Source organism: Mangifera indica, chromosome 12 (genome assembly GCF_011075055.1).
Source record: "Mangifera indica cultivar Alphonso chromosome 12, CATAS_Mindica_2.1, whole genome shotgun sequence".
In the NCBI taxonomy this organism is placed as follows: Eukaryota; Viridiplantae; Streptophyta; class Magnoliopsida; order Sapindales; family Anacardiaceae; genus Mangifera; species Mangifera indica.
In genome coordinates, this window is record NC_058148.1 from 14,701,772 (window position 1) to 14,725,480 (window position 23,709).

Genomic DNA, 23,709 nt, shown 5'->3' on the forward strand with positions numbered 1-23,709 from the left:
TGGGCACTAAATATGGAAGTGGACTAAGTTTCAATTTAAAGAAAAAAAAATAATGTCCTCGAACCTTACTCTCAGTACACCGGTCAGTCCATTACACTCAGAACGATTAGTTGCTTTCGTTCATCTACACTCTTTATAAGTAATCAAAATTAACGGTCAGGATTAAACTTTACTCTATCCGGATTTGACTCTTCACCAACAACCGCACGTGCTCGTGATCAACACTGACGGTCAGAATCTCAGAGTCAACCATTTTTTCTTTTTCTAATATTTCTTTTTATTTATTACTTACTCCATTTGTAATAAAAAATTAAATCATTTTAATATTAAATTAACTAATGAAATAATCCCAAGAAGATCACGATTCTAATCATTTTTATTCTTTCATACTTATAAAATATAATCAACAAGAAATTATTTAATAGATTTGTAATTAAAGAAATTATTATTTCAATTTTAAAACTAAAATAGCATCAATTGATTGAATTTATTAGTTAAATCGGTTTAATTAAAATTTAATAATCATATTAACATTATTAAAATTTATAATTTTTGATTGGATTGACCTGATCAAATTATTTAATTGGGACGGTGCCTGATCTCGATAAGAAGACATTGATTGATTATTACGTAAGAATAAGCTTAATTTTTGATATCTTATTTACAAGAAAGAATGTCATGTTGTCCTCGTGAAACGTAAAACTTAATTACGTGATAAAATAGGATTAATTTATATTCGTAATACAAAATACAGAATTATATATATATTTTATTATTAATGTAATGGCCTGCTAAAACGGAAAGCAGAAGGCAACCAAGAACCAAACCCAACTGCAACAACAACAGCAACAACAACAACAACAACAACAACAACAACGGCCAGCGACCGTTTGGAGAGCGGAGAGAAAGAGATGAGAAAGTGAAAACGACACGTCGTCCAACATTTTCTCTCTTCTTGAAGCAAACTCATTCTCTTCGTTTGGATCTCTGTTCCTTCATCCTCTATTTACGCTACGCTCTTTAATTTTTTTTCCTCTAATTCGAGTTTATCAGCATGTTCTAGACATCACTCCTTCACTCGCTGATTTTACTCTCCTCTTCCTCTGGTAGTTCATCTTATCGATCTCTAATCCGAATTCAAATTAAAATTCGAAATTTAGATTTTAATGTTCCGGTGTTAGTATCTAATGTGCTTTGATTTGCAGTTTTACGGATCCAAGATGGTGGTTTCCGGACCAATCACGCCTGGACAGGTGTAACTTCATTCAATTTTCTTCCTGCTATACGATTTTCTTCAATTGTTAAAGTTATAATTTGAAGACTTAGATTGTTAAATTTGACTTTATTTAATTAGTTGTAGATCTTCTCGATGCAATGAGTTTTAGTTGTAATGCAGATTTTGTTATATGGTAATTTGATGATAGTTTGATGATTTAAGTTATAAATTTAGAAAGTGAAGCAAGTTGACCGTGATTGAGTGCTTTTAGTCAACATCTAACTATAGCGCTTTACTTAGAACTTATTTTCAAGTGATGAACTTTAATTACTGTATTTGAGATAATGTCTTGTGTGCAAAATTCTATGTCCCTGAAGTTTGTGTGGAAATAGGTATAAGGTTTGATGGGATTAGCCCTCTTTAAGTTAATCATGAATCAGAATTGGTCTTTTATGGCTTACATTAGTCGTTGGATCTTTTCTTGTGCTTTTTCTCACCTTCCAACATGGCATGTTTAAGGCCTAATTGAAATCTATCAGCTACAGTTAAATGAAATCAATTGGATACAAGTGATGATGATTAATAAGATTATGTGAAGAAATTTTCTCATTGTTGGGTGTTCAAATTTGAGTGTTATAATTTGCAAAAACTTTTTGAGTGGGAATGGCTATAAATTAATACAAATTGTCACATCAATATAGACATTTAATAAATTTTCAAATAATTTTGTACTTATTTTACTGAGGGATATAACTTAACTGTAATTTTATCTACCTCTATGTAGATAAGGTGATGTCATTCAGTTCAAAGTTGCTATTCTTATGATTCATTTCATTTATTTTTTCTTAGTACATATAACATGGCAGATATAACAAAGCTCTCACTTCTTTCTCTGTGTCTATGTTACCTGGCATATATAACAGAGCTCTTGTTGCATGTTTCAGGTGTCATTTCTACTTGGAATTATCCCAGTATTTGTTGCATGGATATATTCAGAGTTTTTAGAATATAAAAGGCATTCATCTCATTCTAAAGTGTAAGTTCTTTCCCGCTTGCATCTGTTTACATGGACAATGGATGATAAAAGATGGTTTTCATTTTCTGGATATTTGAAAAAAAAATTTTGTTTAATAAATATTGACTTGGTTAACTTTTTTCTTCTATCTGAATGCAAGAGCATTGATGCCTAAATGTTGACTTGGTTAAGTTTTTTTTATGAAAGGTTGTTTGCTTTGATGAGAATAGACTAAAATAAGCTTGTAAAAATTATAATTTGGTTCTTGAAATGGATGCCTAAACATCTTAGCAAGTAAGTTCTCTGGTTGCAGCCATTCAGATACCAATCTGGTTGAATTGGAAAAGGAAACTATCAAGGAAGATGATCATGCTGTTTTTTTGGAAGGAGGCCTCACAAGATCAGCTTCTGCAAGGCTTCACAGTTCATCCGTTAAAGCAAACATGATTAGGTCACCTCCTGTGATGTGCAGAATTGTCTTGAAAATTTTTATGATTTCTGTCATTTAGCCTTCTTACCTGTTCTCCCCTTGGTCTTTCAGATTTCTGACTATGGATGATACTTTCTTGCTAGAAAATCGGGCAACTTTGAGAGCTGTGTAAGTCATTTATTTTGCTGATGGCCAATATTCAAGTTTCTCTTTACTTATATATAAATGTACTAAATTTTGCATGCAGAGCTGAGTTTGGGGGAATCCTTTTTTATTTTTATTTATGTGACCGCGCCAATGTAATTGGCGATTCTACCAAGGTATTTTCTTTGTGTAACCGAAGTATAAATCTTATATTTATTTATTCTTTGAATTTTTTGATTGCTGTGCGCTGACATGCGCCTCTTAAGTGTAATAGTACAAATATGCTAGGTGGTTCTAGATGGGCTCTGATTACCAATTAAATTTTAAACATGTCCTGCATATCCCCAATTATCTCTTCCTTCTTTATTATATTACTCTTTAATATCTACATCTTCACCATTTGTAGTGATACTGTTGCTTGTAAAAAGATTGGGATATCTACCTTTTTTGTATTGAAGGGGGCATAACTCAGATTTGATAGTTTTTGTTCTCTAGAATTTAGATGTTTATGTTAAGGGCTAGCCGATACCAGATAAATTTGTAATATATGAACTTATTTTGGCTTTATATTTTTCATGTTTCTCTTTGTGGATACTGTTCATGCATTTTATTATATTTATATTTTTGGTGGAATAGATTACATAGTATGTGACAGAGAGTTTATACCTACAATATGGTTCGATAGATTATGATAAATGTGATCCTTAACTTGGAAATAATTGAAGCTTATGTGGCATATATCTTAGATACTTCTTTTTTCTCAAAACAATTTCTAAATCATAGATGAGGTTTCTTGGCTCATGGTTTATGCTTGCATGTTCATAAAGATGATAAACTTGGTTGTGCCATGAATTTCTAATATTTTATTTCCCTCTCTTGTGGGTTTTCTTTCACAGAACTACAATCGCGATCTTTTCCTTTTTCTCTACCTTCTTCTTGTCATAGTTTCAGCAATGACTTCTCTGAAGAAACATAATGACAAATCTGCTTTTTCTGGAAAGACCATACTGTACCTTAATCGGCATCAGACTGAAGAGTGGAGAGGATGGATGCAGGCAAGTATTTCTTGATGAAACTTGTAGCTTTTAAAGAAAACATGCATTTATGATGACTTTGGGGGAAAATTTAATTTATAATGAATTGGTTTTTCTTTGTTTTGAATTTTTATGTTTATTAGAGGAAAGGGGGTTGGTCATTGCACAAAGCAGTTTTAAACACCTTCCCTACCCCCAAGTATTGAACCCAGGTACCCAGCCAGGAAGGTGGCTGGTAAACCACCAGGCTAAGCCCTTGGGAGCTGATTGTTTTGAATTTACATTTAAAAATTTTCATATAATAAAAAATACTTTGAATTTTAATGATATACACTTTTCATTCGCATTCTTGCTTGCTTATATCTTTACTTCACTTATATATATAGTCCAGCTGTAGAATATGCTATCTTTTGGTGACTTTTTCATTCAGACTGCAAACCCATAGGAATTAAGGTCATGTTTTGCACTTTTTCCCTTTCTGTAAATCCATTATTGGAAGAAGTTCTATCAAATGCTACCTATGAGTGGAATTGAGCACAATTTTAACTTTGACTGTATATGATGCATTTCCTTTTTTGTATATTGGAGATTGCTTGTGTGTGTAGCTTTCTTCTGTTTATGAACCATACATGATTACTGTAATCTTTGCATGGTGGCATTACAATCATTTTGTGTTTCCACAGGTCCTTTTTTTAATGTACCATTACTTTGCTGCAACTGAGATTTACAATGCAATACGTGTCTTTATTGCTGCATATGTTTGGATGACCGGGTTCGGTAACTTCTCCTACTATTACATTAGAAAGGATTTTAGCCTTGCACGCTTTGCTCAGGTATCTTTTTCTCTGTACTATTACATTATCTACAGAAACTGTAACAAGTTATGACTTTGTTTCTTTTGAAATATAACTTTCTAACAATCTTTAAGACCTTTATTGCTTGATGCAGATGATGTGGCGCCTGAATATTTTTGTGGCATTTTGCTGTATTGTACTAAAAAATGACTATGTGCTGTACTATATCTGCCCAATGCACACGCTTTTCACCATAATGGTGTATGGAGCTATTGGTATTTTTAACAAGTACAATGAGATAAGATCTGTGATGATTGTGAAGATTCTGGCATGCTTTCTTGTGGTCATCTTGATTTGGGAAGTTCCTGGAGTTTTTGATATATTGTGGAGTCCTTTTTCATTTCTACTGGGTAAGTAACCTAGAGATGCAGTTTTTATGGCATTCTATTTAGTGGTCATCTTGGTTATATTTTATGGCCTTCTTCTCTCCTCCACATACCTTACTTTTGAATTAAGTTCAACTGCTTTTTTTTTTATACTTATTATTGAGAAGTTGAATTTGGTTAATTCAGGCTAAACCCAATGGTTTGAGTTCTAGTTGTCTTGAATATCCAGGATGTGCTTATCATTGTGATTATGTTTTGTTCTATGGCAGGGTATACTGATCCTGCTAAGCCGGATCTTCCTCGATTACATGAGTGGCATTTTAGATCTGGACTCGATCGCTATATATGGATAGTAGGAATGATATATGCCTATTGTCATCCCAATGTAACTTTTTGAATGTTTGGTGATCTTCTTTCTTGATCTCACAATTAAACAGCTAAATTTTCAAAATGTTTTAAATGTTAGGTTGAGAAATGGATGGAGAAATTGGAGGAATCTGAACCCAAGAAAAAACTCTCAATCAAAACAGGCATTGTGGCAATCGCTTTATTGGTGAGTTGCATGCTATAGTGACCATGTTGCTGCTATTGACTACTTAAATGTAATCAATTAATTTTATGTATTTATTTAGGTTAGAGGTTTAATACCATTCAGTTTACTTTGTAGGTTGGTTACTTTTGGTATGAATGCATCTACAAGCTGGATAAAGTTACATACAACAAGTACCATCCATACACGTCATGGATTCCCATCACGTAAGTACTCATATTTTTACATTTTTTTCGCTGTAGCACCTTTTAGGGAATTCTATGGGATTATTGTAGAAATATTCGATCCTGCTAAAGAGCTTTGTTTAAGTTTTTAACTCTGCCTTTATTTATTTATTTATTTTTTGTGATTCCAGTGTGTACATTTGTTTGCGAAACTTCACTCAGCAGCTTCGAAATATCTCTCTGACTCTTTTCGGGTATGTGCTTTGACCATTATAATTTAATTATATTACTTGGTGAAAAGGTTAAATGTTATTATTTGTGTACCTAATAAATTTTATTTCTAACTGCACAACCTTGTTACACCAGGTGGCTTGGCAAGATAACTTTGGAAACCTATATCTCCCAGTTCCATATCTGGTTAAGGTCTTCTTCTTTCTTCTTCTTCTTGTATTTGTGTATTCATTGTGTTAACCTTACTATATATATGGTATAACCTCTATGATATAAATTTACCCTCATGCAAAGAATTTTTCCAGAATTATGGGAGATGATTTCTCACTACTTAGTATGTATTTGCAGATCAAACAAGCCTAATGGACAACCCAAGTGGCTCCTTTCTATTATCCCAGAATACCCAATGCTCAATTTCATGCTTACAACTGCTATTTATATCTTGGTAAGTAAATATTTCTTTAAGTTTCTGTCATCGTTAGAGATTATAACTTTAAATTAATGTTTTTCTTCTTCCATCTTGACTTGTTTCTGCAGGTATCTCATAGACTTTTTGAATTAACCAATGCACTCAAGATAGCTTTTATACCTACAAAAGACAACAGGCGGCTGCTGTCTAACTTTCTCGCTGGAGTTGCAATTTCTGTGTGCTTGTATTGTGTGTCACTCATTCTTCTTTTGATCCCTCATTCACCGGTAAGTTTCTCATGAGCATGAATTTCATTGACTTTAATCTTACAATTCACACACATTGCCTTGTTTAAGATTGCTTTATAACACAATAATATGTTTACAGGCCTGAAAGTGAAACTTGCACTGAAGTTACAAAAACAAGTACAGGTTGAGTTGAAAGAAGGGGAATTGTAAACTGTTGCTCGCGGAAATACACATAGGAAGCAAATATTTTGCAACTTTGGGGAAAGATTAGCATCACGGATAGACAAAGCTAAAATTAGGTGTTCAATTCGAAAGAGGCAGGTAAATGGCACAGAAAAAATTTTCTCTTTTTGTAATATTGTGAATTCATTTATATATCAATTTTTGCTCCACGTTTTTTAAAGGTAGGTTCTTGTGACATAGATTTATAGATTTATCGTCTGGCTTAACAAACAGATACAATATTCAATACTACAATTTTTATTGTGAATTTCCCTTGGTACATTTATTGAAGAACAATAATTTGTAAATTTTTCGTACGAGAAAACAGATAGATTTTTATGGTATCCTCGAAAATGCATTTTGGTGTTTTATTGATGTTTTTTTGTATGATTTCTTGAGTTAAACGCTTTAGAAGTGACAATCTGTACGCAAAAAAAGAAAAAATGCATTACACAATTTCTATCTTTATCATGTGCCCTTGCAAATGAAACTAAGGTTGAGCCAAGGATGGAAAGGTTAGTTGGCCCATGAGATGGAATAGATGTAGTCCTCTATGATGATTCATAGGAGTGGATGCAATCCGGGCTGATCCGAGGGCTGACATGTTTTCGTAGGATACACTTGACTTAGTTTGGAAAAATGAAACTTTCCCCATATCCGAGATGGCCCCAATTTACATGCACTGTAGGAATCAGAAGTTGCCATAACACGTCTAGACAACACGCCTCGCTGCTTCCAGCTTTGTCGCAGTTTCATGACATTGCGGCCAAATTCTCTTTACGAGGCGGTTTCTGTTGGGGAGGGCCTGGGTGTGCCTATCCACTAAATACTATCTATAGGCAGTTATCTGTCAGATCCAGTAGAATCTCTTAGGGGGTGTTTGGTTGACGGTTTTTAAGTTTACCTTGGTAATCTATCTTTTATTCTCTTGTTTGGTTTATCAGTAATAAAAGATTACAGTAATCTTCTATTACCAATGCTGACGTGGGAGGTAATATAAGTGGTAATCTGATTACCACATTCATCTTAGGTATTTAAAGATTACTGGGGTAATCTTGAGTTTATTATAGAAAAATTATTATTTATTAATTTTTTGAGATAAAAATAAATTTATTTTTAATTAATATGACAAATAATATAAAAAATATTTAAAAATAATTATATTTAAAGACATTTAAGCAAAATAATTTACTAGTAATCTTTTATTACCTTTAACCAAACACAATAATTATTTATACCTATCAAATTTTATCAAACATAGTAATCATTTATACCCAGTAATCTTCTAAGTAATCTATTTTCAAGGTAATCTTTCTATTTTAATAATCAAATATTACCCAAATCAAACGCCCCCTTAAGGTATTGAATCTCGTGTGCATGAGACAAATTCTTGCTCACATTTGGTCTGTCTTACACTTCTCCCTTTGACTCTTTTCACAAGATCCAAAGGAGAAGCACCTGCGGTGGTCATCTTCATGGCCATTCATATTTCAAAGAGATATTGATCAATTATTCACTTATTATTAACGGGATATTAATTAAAGTAGGTAAAAATTTTTTCGCTTATATTTTTTTAGGTAAACACACAATAGTTTTACTTTTATAAGCAATTTTTTTTGTAACTCTAAAAATACCCTCCCAACCCTGTAGGTGTAGGGATTGGAAGGAAGGTGTGGTGCACGCGGTGCGTGCGGAGTGCACGTAGTGCGCGTGGTGCTTGCGTAGTGCGCGCGGTGCGTGCCCAATGTGCAGTGCGTACAGAGTGCGCGTACCCTCATATAATATATATAAACAACTGCACGCACACTTTCTTTTATATATATATATATATATATATATATATATATTAAATAATATAATATAATATTTAAAAAATATAATAAATAAATAAATATATATTAAATATTATAATATACATAAATAATAATAATAATAATAATTTTTAAATATATATTATATTATTACATATATTTAAAAATTATTATTATTATTTATATATATTATATTAAAAATTATAATATTTAATATATATATATATATAATATTTAAAAAATATAATAAATAAATATATATATAAAATAAATATTATAATATTATATATAATATATATTTAAAAATTATTATTATTATTTATGTATATTATATTAAATATTATAATATTTAATATATATTTATTTATTATATTTTTTAAATATTATATTATATTATTTAATATATATATAATATAATAGTTTTATTAAAAACAGAGTGCGGGGTGCGCGCACCCTTTCTTATATATATATATATATATATATATATATATATATATATATATATGAGGGTGTACGCACTCTGTACGTACCGCGCGCATCATACCTTTCTTCTAACGTCTACACCTACAGGATTGGAAGGATATTTTTGGAGTTATAAAAAAAATTGCTTATAAAAATAAAACTACTGTGTGTTTGCCTAAAAAGGTATAAGCGGAAATTTTTTTACTTATTTTAATTAATATCCCTATTATTAACACCAACTTTCCCCGTCAAGGTGGAAATTTTTTGCTAGTCAACACAATTTGACAGTTTTTGGCTAAATGGGTTGCTCTTAGATTTTGCTTATCTCATAGTATTTAACGCTCAATAATAGTATCTTGGGTGGCACTAATTGCCAGATAGACATTAGGGTAGAGTGTCTGATTTAAGAAATGTTTTATTATTAAAATTGAAAGATTATTTTAAAAATATATTATTTTGAAATTGTTTTTATATAAATTATTACTATGTTTGATAAAACTTAATAAAACTGATTGTATTTGATTAGAGATAATAAAATAATATTAGTATATTATTTTATTTAAATATCTTTAAATATAATTATTTTAAAATATTTGTTAATTAATTAAAAATAAGATTATTTTTACCTTAAAAAATTAATAAATAAAGATATAATTATAATAAAATTAAGATTACCTTAATAATTTTTTAATACTTAAGGTGAAAGTAATAATCAGATTACTTTTTATATTACCTATCATATCATTATTAGTAATACAAAATTATCATAATCTTTTATTACTTATAAATTAAATAAAGTAATGTAAGTAATAAAAAATATATGATAAGAATAATCATTAATTTTTCCTAATCAAACGCCTCCTTAGAGATAGCTCATTTTGTCTAGACTAATATGCCTCTTCAATGCACGTACAATATTATGGTACTCACACTCTCTCAATCGAAACGGACATGTAAACATGGTAAAATCATTGGAAACTATGTATCCTTGGTGACGCCAATATCCTTTCACTTCAGGTATATAAACCAAAGGAAGAAAATTGACTCAGAAAGGGCGAGTAACAAGTTGACCCTTGAGAAACTCTTTCGTCTCAAATATCTGCAAAGTGGTTTCACACAATAAATATCCCTTATATTCTCTCTAAATTCTTGATAATTCTTTTATAATTATTCTTTGTGAACACATTAGTAAAGAACATTATAGTGGATGCAGAATTTGCTCAATCAACTGAATCATTTAAACACCGTTTTTCTGTTTTTACTGTTATTTTTAATTACACAGATACGCTCCACAACAATTCAATCAAATCTCTCATATAATGTCTCCGGATAATTACCTAATTACCTTGGTGCACGTCAACATATTCCACCCCATCTTCATATACACTCTAAATGACATGATCAGCATAATTACAGCAACATCGTTGTCAACTAAACTGTCGAGTATAGGATTGAAAATACTGAACTGGGGTTGCTTCAGCTTCTTAATTAAGCATCTAATCTTAGCTCTTTTCTTTGATAATTGGATTACAAGTGGACTTCCAAATTAAATCAACGAGAAAAATTCTGAGAATGAGCACAAAGATTTTGGTACGTGGCATGTCCTGTAGATTTCCAGATGATGAGATAAAATTGTCCAAGCTGGCATTAGGGGAGCCTAAAAATTGCAAGCTGGCATTGGCTATCCCTCATTGGCGTGAAGCGATGGAAGAAGAATTTGAGGCATTACATGAGAACCCAACATAGACATTAGTACCTCAGCCAACCAAGACAAATTTCATAAGATCAAAATAGGTCTTCAAAACAAAGTTAAAAGAAGATGGGTTAGTGGAATGATTTAAGGTTAGACTTATAGCACAAAGATACACTTAAGTTAAAGGACTAGATTATGAAGAAACATTTAGTCTAGTAATAAAAGCCACTACAATTCGATTAGTCATAGCCATTACAATTTCATCAAAGTGGAAGATGTGACAACTTGATGTCAAAATGCGCTCCTACATAGACATCTTAAAGAAAATGTTTATATAGAATAAACTCCTGGGTTTGGAAATTCTAAACTCTCTCATTCCGAATGCAAATTACATAAGTCGTTTTATAGTCTTAAGCAAACACCTAGAGCATGGTTTGATTGCTTATCCCAATTTCTATTACATTTTGCCTTCAATTGTAGTAAATCATATTCATCTTTATTTATATTGCAAAAATGAATTTATATTGTGCTAATGTTAGTTTATGTTGATGATATTGTGACTACAAAAAATAACGAAATTCTTATGGAAGAATTAATCAAAAAACTTGGTCAAGAGTTTATTATATATATTTTAAAGGAGGAATCATGATGTCCCAAGAAAAGTATATAAGAGATCTCCTAAAATGTGCTCATACGGTAGAATGTTCACACTTCAACACTCCAATGACGCTCAAAACTCAACCAATGTCTAGAAACTCAAAAAAAGTAAATACTCAAAAGTATAGGAGTCTAGTTGGTGCACTACAATACTTAACTTATAATCAACTAGATATTGCGCAAGTTGTAAAGAAAGTATGCCGAAAACTTCAAAAACCAAATAAAGGGAATATGCGAGCTGTTAAGAAAATACTACGATACCTCAAAGAGATGATACATTATGGCATTAAATTTATATCTCAAAGTCCACTAAAATTATATGTTTTTTGTGATGCAAACTGGGTAGGATGTCCTACAACTTGAAGGACAATGGGGTATTGTGTATACTTAGGAGCAAATTGCATTGCATGGTCTTCAAATAAACAACCAACCATCTCAAGATCAAGTGCAAAGGCAGAATATAGAGCTATGACAATTACAATAGTATAGATTACATGGATAACTTTTCTTTTCAAAGATATTGAAATTCTACTCATTGAAACACCGCAATTATTTTATGACAACATGATTGCATCATATGACAATATGATTTGCATTCCATGCAAGAACAAAACACATTAACATAGACTATTACTTTGTGCATGAGAAAGTTGTTGTGGGATCACTTATTACTAAATATGTTTCATCAAGTCACCAAATAGCCAATATTTTTACTAAACCATTGCCCAAGCTACCATTTCAACATATTCGTGATAGGCTAAGAGTACATTTAATCATTTCCTCTGACTTGAGAAACAGTGAAGAGGAATGAATTATTCAAGTCAATGGCCAAGATTAGAGTCATAAATTAAGGAGATTATTTAGTATTAATTATCTTTATTCTCTCTCTATTTTTATCCTTGTTCTCTATTTGATTATCTTTTATTAACTTTCCATATATTTATCCTTTAATTTCTCATTGATTGCCTTTTCTTTACGTTATAATTATACAACTAGCCGTTGTATGACTTTCTATAAATATATTTGGAATTTCTAGTTTTAAATGAGAAGAATGAAAATTATCTTTTCTATATTCTCTTTAGCAAAGAGTTATTCATCATGAAGCACAATGCACAACTCAGGAGTGCATAGAAATGGATAAAAAAAAGCTTTTGAGTCTTGCTGTACAGTGGTTGTTCTCGTTGTAATGTGGTCTTTGTAGCTGCTTACATTGTGCCTGGAGGTTCTAATGAATAGGGTATCTAGTTTTTCTCAATAGCAATCTCTTCATGTTTTTCACAATCACAGACGTTATTGCTTTGGCTTGCTCCTTGAGCTCAATTGTAATGTTCTTGTGCATCCTGACATTGCCTTATATGTATGAAGAATTCCTCAACAAACTCTTTAGAAACTCTCAATTAGCAAGATTTGTAGATCTGCCACCCTTCCTTCTTCTTCGGTCGCCAACGGAAGATAGATGGAAGGTTGATTCTAATCATCGGAGAAAACACTAGAAAAAATGCAAACCCTAAGGGGAAATGAACACTTTTCAAACTTTGAGAGAGGTGAAATTATTGGATTTTTAAACTAAGGGGGGATGTGAAAAATTTTAGTTTTTTATTTTAATTTAGCTAAATAACATTTTTACCATTAACCCTAACTAAAAATTTTAACAAAATGGTGAGTATTTGAATTTTTAAAATTTCATAAATAGAAGTTTGAAAATACATTAAACCTTGGATGAGAAGAAGTCTTTTTGGCCTTCTCTTTATTATATTCTTACTTCAAGCACCATGAACTTTATAAGTTATTTAAGCAAAGTAACGAAGCGTTCTATCTTCATTTGCAAGGATAAAACCACACTATATATATTAAAGCACACAACACATAACTCATCAGATTTTAGAGATCACATAGTTATTATTCTATCAACTATAGGTTTGATTAAGATCTTTCTCTAGTGCGTGAAGAACTTCAACCATAGGCGTATTCAAGTGAAATTGTCAAACTTTCCACTTTCAGGTATTTGTATTTGCAAATTGTTAATATGTTACTAATTCTTTTTATGAATATATCAAATTGTAGCAAATTTTATTTTACTTTTTTGTATTAAAGAAACCAAACAATCCGATTTTTTTTTAATTGATGAAACCAAATTTTTAGATTTTTCTATTGAATTGATTAAATTTTTAGCATTTTTTATTAATGATATCAAATATAAGTTAATTTGATATTTTAAATAAAAAATAATGAAAGTTCAATATTTATAATAGAAAAATATGAAAATTTGGTTATTTCAATAAGAATATTTAAAAGTCCAATGTCTTTAGTTGGAAAAAACAAACTTCAGATGTTGTGTTATATATATATATATATATATAAAAGAAGGTTGCACATTGGTATTGCTTATTATTCTTTTCACATGTTAAAGTACCAGAAGAAAGACGAGGTACATAAGAGAGTAGGGGTTGATAGATTGGATAATATTTTATTATAAAAAATAAAATATTACGTTAAAAATAAATTACTTAACATATTATTAAATATAAATAATTATTATATTCAATAAAAATAGTTAAATATAAATAATTATTATGTTTAATTAGAGGTAGTATAAAAATATTAAAATATTATTTTACTAAATATCTTTAGGTATAATTATTTTAAAATATATTTTATATTATTTGTTATATTAATTAAATGAAGGGTATTTTACCATTAATAAATTAAAATAAAATTTTAATAAAATTAAAATTATTTTAATAATTTTTTAATACCTATAATAAAGATTATAATCAAATTATCTAATATAAATAATAAAAAATAGACTATTAAGGTAAAATTTTTTTCCCCTCAACCAATGACTCCTATAGGATAACAACACTTAGAGGTATCCAATAATGATATATCAAAGGCTGTTTTTTTATTTCAATTGAAATGATTAAATTTTCGAATTTTAATAATCAAACTTTCATATTTTATTATTGAAATAACTAAACTTTTACTATTTTCTGTTTAAAATACAAAATTGATGACTTTTCATTCAAAACAACACAAAATAGACCATATTAATTGTGTTTGTTCGATACATTTAATAAGATATATTGAAAGGTTGATTTTTTAATAAGAAAATCTAAAAGTTTAAATTTTTAATAGAAAATTTTGAATATTTAGTTATTTAAATTAAAAAAATGTGTTTGATTGATATCTATATATATTAAAATTAAATTATGTGTATTTAGTTTTGAGTGTCAATTAATCATATAAATGATATATCATTATTTGATTGAGTGATTTTAAATTAAAAAAATTGATAGGTCGATACCTATATATATTAAAATAAAACTATATGCACTCAGTTTTAAGTATTGAATTAAATATATAAATGATATGTCATCATATAATTGAGTGATTTTGAATCGAGGATAAAATATTATTCAATCATATAATGACATATCATTTAAATATTCAATTAGATACTCTAAACTAGGTTTTGAATAATATTTCATCATATGATTAAGTAATTTTAAAATAAATTTAAAGTATTATTTAATCATATAATAACATATCATATGAATATTTAATTAGATACTTGAACTGAACATTTAAAATTGAAGGCGCATACTAAATTAGTTATTATTATTATTATTATTATTATTTTTTGTCTCCATCAAGGAGAAGCAAACGGACCGACGAGACGAGATGGCCAGTACCGATAGTGCTGCTTTGCGCAAGCCTTATCAGGCAGCCCTGAACGACGATTGGAAATCTCTGAAGGACTTCTACGAGAAACGTTCTAATTTGCTGTCATTTCCTGTAACGCCCGCCGCGGACAATGCGTTTCACTTGGCAGTGTTCAGCAAAAGCAGTGAACCCCTTAAATCTTTACTTGATTTTTCCAAAGGTAAAGATATTATTATGTATTCCTATTTAGAAAAAAATGGCTACGGGAACACACCTCTTCATGAGGCTGCAGCCAATGGGAACCTGAAGGCCGTAATGGCCTTGGTCAATCATAATAGTGAGCTCTCCAGGGAAGCAAATGTAGTGGAAAATGAGAATGAGTTCCTTGCTGCTGTGAATAAGAAAGGCGAAACTCCGCTGTTTAAAGCTGCCGCTTTTGGGAAAATAGAAGTGGTGGAGTATTTAGCTTCAAAATCATCAAAAACTGAGACCGGGAGAGGAGTATCTAAGCTTAAAGACGTTCACCGCCAAAACAAGCGCAATATGCCTGGTGCCAACGAAAAAGAAGGAATGCAGAAAGTGCCTGATGCCTCCATTCTGCACGTTGCCATCGCTGGAAACCATTTTGGTCTGTGTCTCTGCCCACCAAGCTTCTTTACTTTTGCCTTGAATTGACATATATATTCAACTGATATTTGATCTGCTAAGTTCTTTTCAAATTTTCTCAGAAACGGCTCTATATTTACTGAATCTAGATGAATCGTTAGCCACAATCAAGGACGGAAATGGCTTGAGACCTCTTAACCTACTAACAACCATGCCCTCAGCTTTTGAAAGTGGATATCGATGGGGCACATGGATACACAGAGTCTTCTATTTCTGTAAGAATATTTTCCACCTTTCTATTATTCTATTAAAGATAGTGTATGCATAAGGATATGTTAAAAACATTTTTTGTATACATCTTATTAATTAATTCCTAAAATTTACAGACCTTCCAATCGGTGATGATGCAGATGATGGTAAAAAAGCTACTAAAAAATTTTCAAAGGGTAAAAATTTTCTTTTGTTCGATTAATTAAGGGATATTCTACATGATTTTTCTCTTCATCACTATTGCTCATTGATCACCTTCTTTTCTCCAAAACATGGATAGTATGGCTTATATTACTGGAAAAAACATGTGCACTAGTAAGCGGTGACATCTTGGAAAAAAAGAGAAATCATAAACTTGCTTTCAAACTAGCGGAGAGACTAATAGAAAAAGATTCTTTTTGGGAGCTGGCACCAGATTCTCAATTTGAGGAAGACGAGACTATACCTCCCACAGGAGATGCAGGAGATAATAGGCCAACCGCGTTATTGCTGGCTGCTGAAAAAGGAATAGTAGAGATTGTGGACAGGATACTAAAAGTATGTCCACAGCTAGTTGAGCAAGAAAATAATCTGAATCAGAACATATTGCATGTGGCAATTAAGCACCGTCAATATGACATCTTCAATCGTGTGAAAAATATGAAAATACCGATGACAAGGTTAGTCCGAAAGGTTGACAGATATGGCTACACCTTTTTGCACCATGCTGCAATCGTGGAGCCAGAGAATACAAGGATTCACCCAGCGGGACCTGTATACCAACTCCAGGAAGAGATAATGTGGTATAAGGTAAGCCCCCTGCCCTCTTTCTCCTACAAGATTTTTAACTGATAAATGTGTTTAGATGTAAGTTATGTTTCCATATATGCAGCGGGTAGAGAAGATTACGCCCACCTACTACGCCATGTTGCACGACAAGAAGGAAAACAAGACTTGCGAGGAGCTATTCAATTCGCAGCACAATGAACTACTCGGAAAAGCACAGCAATGGATAAAAGAAACCTCTCAGTCTTGCTCTGCAGTGGCTGTTCTCGTTGCTACAGTGGTCTTCGCTGCTGCCTACACTGTACCTGGGGGTTCCAATGACAAGGGGTATCCAGTTTTCCTCAACAACAGTCTCTTCTTGCTTTTCACAATCATGGACGTTATTGCTCTGGCCTCGTCCCTGACCTCCGTTGTAATGTTTTTGTCCATCCTCACATCGCCTTACACGTATGATGAATTCCGCCTCGAACTCCCTAGAAAACTCACAATAGGCTTCTCCTTGCTATTCATTTCGTTGGCTACAACAATGATTGCATTCGCGGCAACATTATTGCTCATAGTTCGTTCGGAAAAGCCACATTGGACCACCACTCTCATTTATACTGCTGCTTTTTTTCCCGTCAGCATATTTGCACTTACGAATTTTCCCATGTATGCTGCGTTTGAGAAAACTTTGCTCAAGCTGTATCTTAGATTGTCTCAGAATCGGTGTGTCAAAAAGCCTGCACCGCCCAAGAAGCCAGCTTCCGGACAGGGTTCCAATGCAGACCACAATAAGTCTTGTCTGCAAGTCTGAGGGATATATATAGACGTTGCTTTAAAGCTAAACCTGTCTCTGACACGATAGATATTACAAATAAGTGCAACCGTGAGTGTTGGGTTTTGGATTGAGCAAGTAGTGAGGGTCACATGCAAAAATTATTTTACTCTGTTTTAGTGGAATTTTCTTTAAACAGTCTCTGTTATTTTAACAGAGTTTTTTATATTGATCAACTAGATATTGCGCAAGTTGTAAAGAAAGTATGCTAGAAACTTCAAGAACCAAATAAAGGGAATATGCGAGCTGTTAAGAAAATACTACCGTACCTCAAAGTCCACTAAAATTATATGTTTTTTGTGAGAGGGTAGGATGTCCTACAACTAGAAGAAGGACAATGGGGTATTGTGTATGCTTAGGAGCAAATTGCATTTCATGGTCTTTAAAGAAACAACCAACCATCTCAAGATCAAATGTTGAGGCAAGATATAGAGCTTTGACGATTACAATAACAGAGATCACATAGATAACTTTCTCTTTTCAAAGATATTGGAATTCTACTTAGTGAAGCAACACAATTATTTTGTGACAACATGATTGCATTATATGACAGTACGACTTGCATTCCATGCAAGAACAAAACACATTGAGATAAACTATCATTTTGTGCATGAGAAAGTTGTTGTAAGATCACTTATTACTAGATATGTTTCATCAAGTCACCAAATAGCCAATATTTTTACTAAACCATTGCCCAAGCTACCATTTCAACATATTTGTGACAGGCTAGGAGTACATTCAATCATTTCCTCTAACTTGAGAAACGGTGAAGAGGAATGAATTACTCAAGTCAATGGCCAAGATTAGAGTCATAAATTAAGGAGATTATTTAGTATTAATTATTTTTATTCTCTCTCTATTTTTATCCTTGTTCTCTATTTGATTATCTTTTATTAATTCTCCATATATTTATCCTTTAATTTCTCATTGATTGCCTTTTCTTTAAGTTATAATTATACAACTAACCGTTGTATGACTTTCTATAAATATATTTGAAATTTCTAATTTTAAATGAGAAGAATGAAAATTATCTTTTCTATATTCTCTTTAGCAAAGAGCTATTCATCATGAAGCACAATGCACAACTCAGGAATGCATAGAAATGGATAAAAAAAGTTTTTGAGTCTTGCTCTACAGTGGTTGTTCTTGTTGTTACATGGTCTTCGCAGCTACTTACATTGTGCCTGGAGGTTCTAATGAACAGGGTACCTAGTTTCCTCAACAACAATCTCTTCATGTTTTTCACAATTATGGACGTTATTGTTTTGTCTTGCTCCTTGAGCTCAGTTGTAATGTTCTTGTCCATCCTCACATCATCTTATATGTATGAAGAATTCCTCAACGAACTCCCTAAAAAACTCTCAATTGGTGAGATTTATGGATCTATCACCTTTTCTTCTTTTTTGGCCACCAATGGAAGATGGGTGGGAAGGCTGACTCTGATTGTTGGAGAAGACACTAGAAAAAATGGAAACCCTAGGGGGAAATAAACACTTTTCAAATTTTAGATAAAGTGAAATTGTTAGATTTTTAAACTAAGGGGAGGAATGTGATAAAATTTTATTTTTTAATTTTAATTTAGCTAAATAACATTTTTACTTTTGACCATACTAAGAATTTTAACAAAATGATGGATATTTAGAATTTTAAAATTTTACGGATAAAAGTTTGAGAATATATTAAATCTTGAATGAGAATAAATTCTTTCAGCCTTCTCTTTATTATATTCTTACTACAAGCATCATGAACTTTATCAATTATTTAAGCGAAGTAACGAGGCTTTCAATCTTCATTTCCCAAGATAAAACCACACTCTATATATAAAAGAATACAACATACAGCTTATCAGATTTTAGAGATCACATAGTTATTATTCTATTTACTATACGTTTGATTAAGATCTTTCTCTAGTGCATGAAAAGCATTCAAGTGAAATTGCCAAACTCTCTACTTTCAGGTGTTCATTTTTGTAAATTGTTAAAATATTACTAATTCCTTTTATAAATATATCGAATTGTAGCGATTTTTTTTATATTAAAGAAACCAAACTATTGTATTTTTTTTATATGAAATTGAACTTTTAAATTTTTCAGTAGAATTAATTAATTTTTTAGTATTTCTCATTGAAGATACCAAACACAAGTTAGTTTGATATCTTAAATAGAAAATAATAAAAATTTAGTTTTTACAACAAAAAAAAATTTGGTTATTTCAATAAGAATTTTTAAAAATCCAATGTCTTCAGTTGGAAAAAACAAACTTAAGTTGTTGTGTTATATACATATATATATAAAGGTTGCACGTGGGTATTGCTTTTTCTTTTCACATGTTAAAGCACCAGAGGATGAAGATGCACATAAGTGAGTGGGGGTTGATAGCTTGGATGATATTTTATTATAAAAAATGAAATAATATATTGAAGATAAATTATATAGTAGATTATTAAATATAAATTATTAATATATTTGATAAAATTTAATAGAAATATGTATATATAAATAATTATTATGTTTAGTTAGAGGTAGTATAAAAATATTAAAATATTATTTTACCAAATATCCTTAGGCATAATTATTTTAAAATATATTTTATATTACTTGTTATATTAATTAAAGGGAGTGTATTTTATTCATAAAAATTAATAATTAAAAATAAATTTTTAATAAAATTAAGATTACTTTAACAATATTTTAATACCTAAAGTAGAGGTAATAATTAAATTATTACCTACATTATCTGACATATTACTATTGACAATATAAGATTATCGTACTCTTATATTACTAAGAAATCAAATAAAATAATGTAAGGGACAAAAAATAGATTACCAAGATAAAATTTCTTTTCCCTCAACCAAACAGTCCCTATAGAATAACAACACTTAGATGTATCTAATAATGATATACCAAAGTCTGTTTTTTATTTTTTTTTAATTTAAATGACTAAACATTCAAATTTTCTTATTTAAATGATCAAATTTTTAGATTTTATTATTGAAATGGCCAAATTTTCACTATTTTCTATTTAAAATACTAAACCGATGACTTTGCATCTAAAACGAAACAAAGTAGACCATATTAATTGTGTTTGTTCAATACAATCAATAAAATATACTAAAAGGTTGATTTTTTAATAGAAAAATATGAAAGTTTAAATTTTTAATAGAAAAACTTGAGACTTTAGTTATTTAAATTTAAAAAGAAAAAGTGATACATCGATACCTATACATATTACAATTAAATTATGTGCATTTAATTTTGAGTATTGAATTAGATACATAAATAATATTTATCATATGATTGAGTGATTTTAAATAACAAAATAGATAGGTTGATACCTATGCACGAGGGTTTAAAAACTGAACCAAATGATGAACTGTTTTGAGGTCTGATTCTAATCAAATCGGTTAGACCATTTTAACCAATCGATCGAATCAAATTTTTAATTTTGTATAAGAATCTAAAAAATTTGTAATATATAATAATAAAGTATGTTTATTTTAGTTTACAAATTCACAAATTCAAAATATATAAATTTACAGTGGAGTCCACTTATTAGTTTACAAAATAAAAGTTATTGACATATATAAGATATACATTCAGATTACATAAAATTACAATTTTTTAATAATTAAATTAACAAAGTCTTAGGTTTTAATTTTGATTTGTTATAAATATGATAAAAAATTACGGGTAAAAGATTTCATAATTAAAGAAAAGCTTAAACAGAAGAAGATGATGAACAAAGTAAATGAAAGCAGAAGAAAAATGAAAGTAGAAGAATGAAAAGAGAAAGCATGAAACATGAATTAAAATGGTTAATTGGGTGCCTAACTCTCAATTACAATGAAAGTGGGGAACTTAAATTTCCTCCAGGGCAATAAATGCAGCACACCATGCATTCCATGCATTCACACCAAGTTTTTAAATTTTCTTTTCATGTGAAGGAGAAATCCACCGTATATAATACTTATTCTTAGATTTTTATTATTTATAGGTAATTATATTAATTTTGTTAAAATAAACCTAGTAAAATAAAAATTAAAACAAAAAAATATAATTATTTAATGTTTTATAAAGTGAGATTGAGTGTACTAAAATTGTCTCATAAAAAATTTTACTAGAAAAATCTAATGAAATAAAATTTAGTGAAGAAAAAAAAAGTATAGTGCACATTTTCTCTAAAATGCGATAAACTTAAAAAAATTTACTCCTTATAATGAATATTCTCTCTCTTTGTAGTGGAATTAATTTGATTGCTTGTTGAACTATAGTATACTGATGTTATACACTAACTTTTTAAATATTGATGTTGGTAATATCTTGGTGAACAAATCTACAAGATTCTCACTAGATTGTATTCGTTTAACATCAATTTTTCTGCTCTATTAGGGCTCATAAGTGTTAGAGAACTTTGGTAAGATATGTTTGGTTTTGTCTCCCTTAATATATCCACCTCTAATTTGGGTAATACATATTGTATTATTTTCATTTAATATAAAATAAGTGTCTATTATAGAAGGAAGACTAGATGTATTTTAGATATGATGAATAACAAATTGTAACCATATGTATTTTGGACTGACTTCATGAAGAGCTAAAATCTCTGAATGATTTAAAGACATTGTAACCAAAGTCTGTTTGGTGGAGTGTTAGGATATCGTTGTGTGATTATAAGTAAAAACATATCTCGTACGTGAGCAAACCTTATGAGAGTCAAAAAGAGAACCAATATTTACATATCCAACTAAATTAAGATTTTTAGGGGATTTGACATAATAGAATAATCACAAATCTTTAGTCTCACATAAATAATGAAGTATATGTTTAATTTTGTTCCAATGGCGATGAATTGGTGTAGAGCTAAATCCCGTCAATAAATTGACTGCGAAAGATATGTTCGATTTAGTGCATTGGACCAAATATAATAGGGGTCTAATGACATTAAGTACGGTACTTTAGGACCGTATATTTTTTCATCTTTTTTACAATGAAATGAATCTTTTTTCGGATCGAAAGACTGAACATCCATTGGGGTACTCAAAGGAGAAACGTTATCCATATTAAAACGTTTTAATAATTTTTCAATATACGCTAATTGATGGATAAGTATTACATTTGAATTGTGCTCGATCTGTAGGTCGAGACAATATTTCGTTTTCCCTAAATCCTTCATCTCAAATTTCTTTTTTAGATATTCAACAATTTTTTAGAGCTCTTCAAGAGCCTAATTAAATTCATGTCATCAACATAAATATATCTCATATGTGAGTAGGTTTTATGAGGATCAGAAAGATAATTAACATTTACATATCCAACCAAACTAGAATTTTTAGAGGATCTGACAGAATAGAATAATTTCAAATCTCTCATCCCACATAGGTAACAAAGTATATATTTGATTCCGTTCCAGTGGCTACAAGTTGGTGTAAAACTAAATTGGGCTAATAAATTGATTACAAAGAATATGTTCAGTCTAGTACATTGGGCCAAATATAATAAAGCTTCAATGACATTAAGTATGATACTTCATGACCGAGTATCTTTTCATCTTCTTCTTTAGGACGAAATGAGTCATTTTTCGAATCAAGAGACTCATTAGATCTATATGATTTAAATAATTAATAAATTTAATTTTTATGGATATTTAATAAAGATCTACTCAATGTTTATGTGTACTACAAGTACACAACCAATGACATTTACAGCCACACTTATTGTTTTGTGGTTTACTTTGCATTATTATTTATTTTGTTATAGCCTTAGTTTACTTTGGATGGTATGACTGAGATTTTCTATTATAACCATGTTTAGATAGAAAATTATTTCATCCATGATCTTACTCACACCCACGATAACTACTTCTAATAGTTGCGTTCACTTTAGGAAACGATACAATACCTGTGAGGTGAGTTTGATGGTTTTTAACGAGAAAATATTAATTCAAAATTTTTTTTTCTGATATTGCTACTATAGGAGCATATTATTATAAAAAAATGAAAGGTAGAAAATATTTTCTCTTCCACGTTCTCTTAATCAGGGAAAGATTTTGAGCATCGCAGAGTTATACTAAATTATAAAGTTATTGAGAGTATTATAGAATCTAATGTTCAAATTTATCTT

At 30.3% G+C, this 23,709-nt stretch overlaps 2 protein-coding genes across 2 annotated transcripts; both read left to right on the forward strand.

Moving 5' to 3' along the window:
• The first annotated feature begins 816 nt into the window (after nt 1-816).
• On the forward strand, nt 817-7,111 carry LOC123193761 (protein REDUCED WALL ACETYLATION 3-like). The gene is made up of 17 exons (XM_044606848.1): nt 817-1,106; nt 1,206-1,253; nt 2,161-2,252; nt 2,545-2,682; nt 2,773-2,829; nt 2,909-2,981; nt 3,702-3,860; nt 4,523-4,672; nt 4,788-5,043; nt 5,289-5,404; nt 5,486-5,572; nt 5,687-5,775; nt 5,925-5,987; nt 6,100-6,156; nt 6,313-6,409; nt 6,502-6,660; nt 6,761-7,111. The coding sequence occupies exons 2-17, from the start codon at nt 1,221-1,223 to the stop codon at nt 6,764-6,766; spliced, it is 1,632 nt and encodes a 543-aa protein (XP_044462783.1). The 5' UTR covers nt 817-1,106; nt 1,206-1,220; the 3' UTR covers nt 6,767-7,111.
• Nucleotides 7,112-15,147: 8,036 nt separating this feature from the next.
• On the forward strand, nt 15,148-16,838 carry LOC123192112. The gene is made up of 4 exons (XM_044604568.1): nt 15,148-15,757; nt 15,858-16,010; nt 16,122-16,181; nt 16,229-16,838. The coding sequence occupies exons 1-4, from the start codon at nt 15,148-15,150 to the stop codon at nt 16,834-16,836; spliced, it is 1,431 nt and encodes a 476-aa protein (XP_044460503.1). The 3' UTR covers nt 16,837-16,838.
• Nucleotides 16,839-23,709: the final 6,871 nt, after the last annotated feature.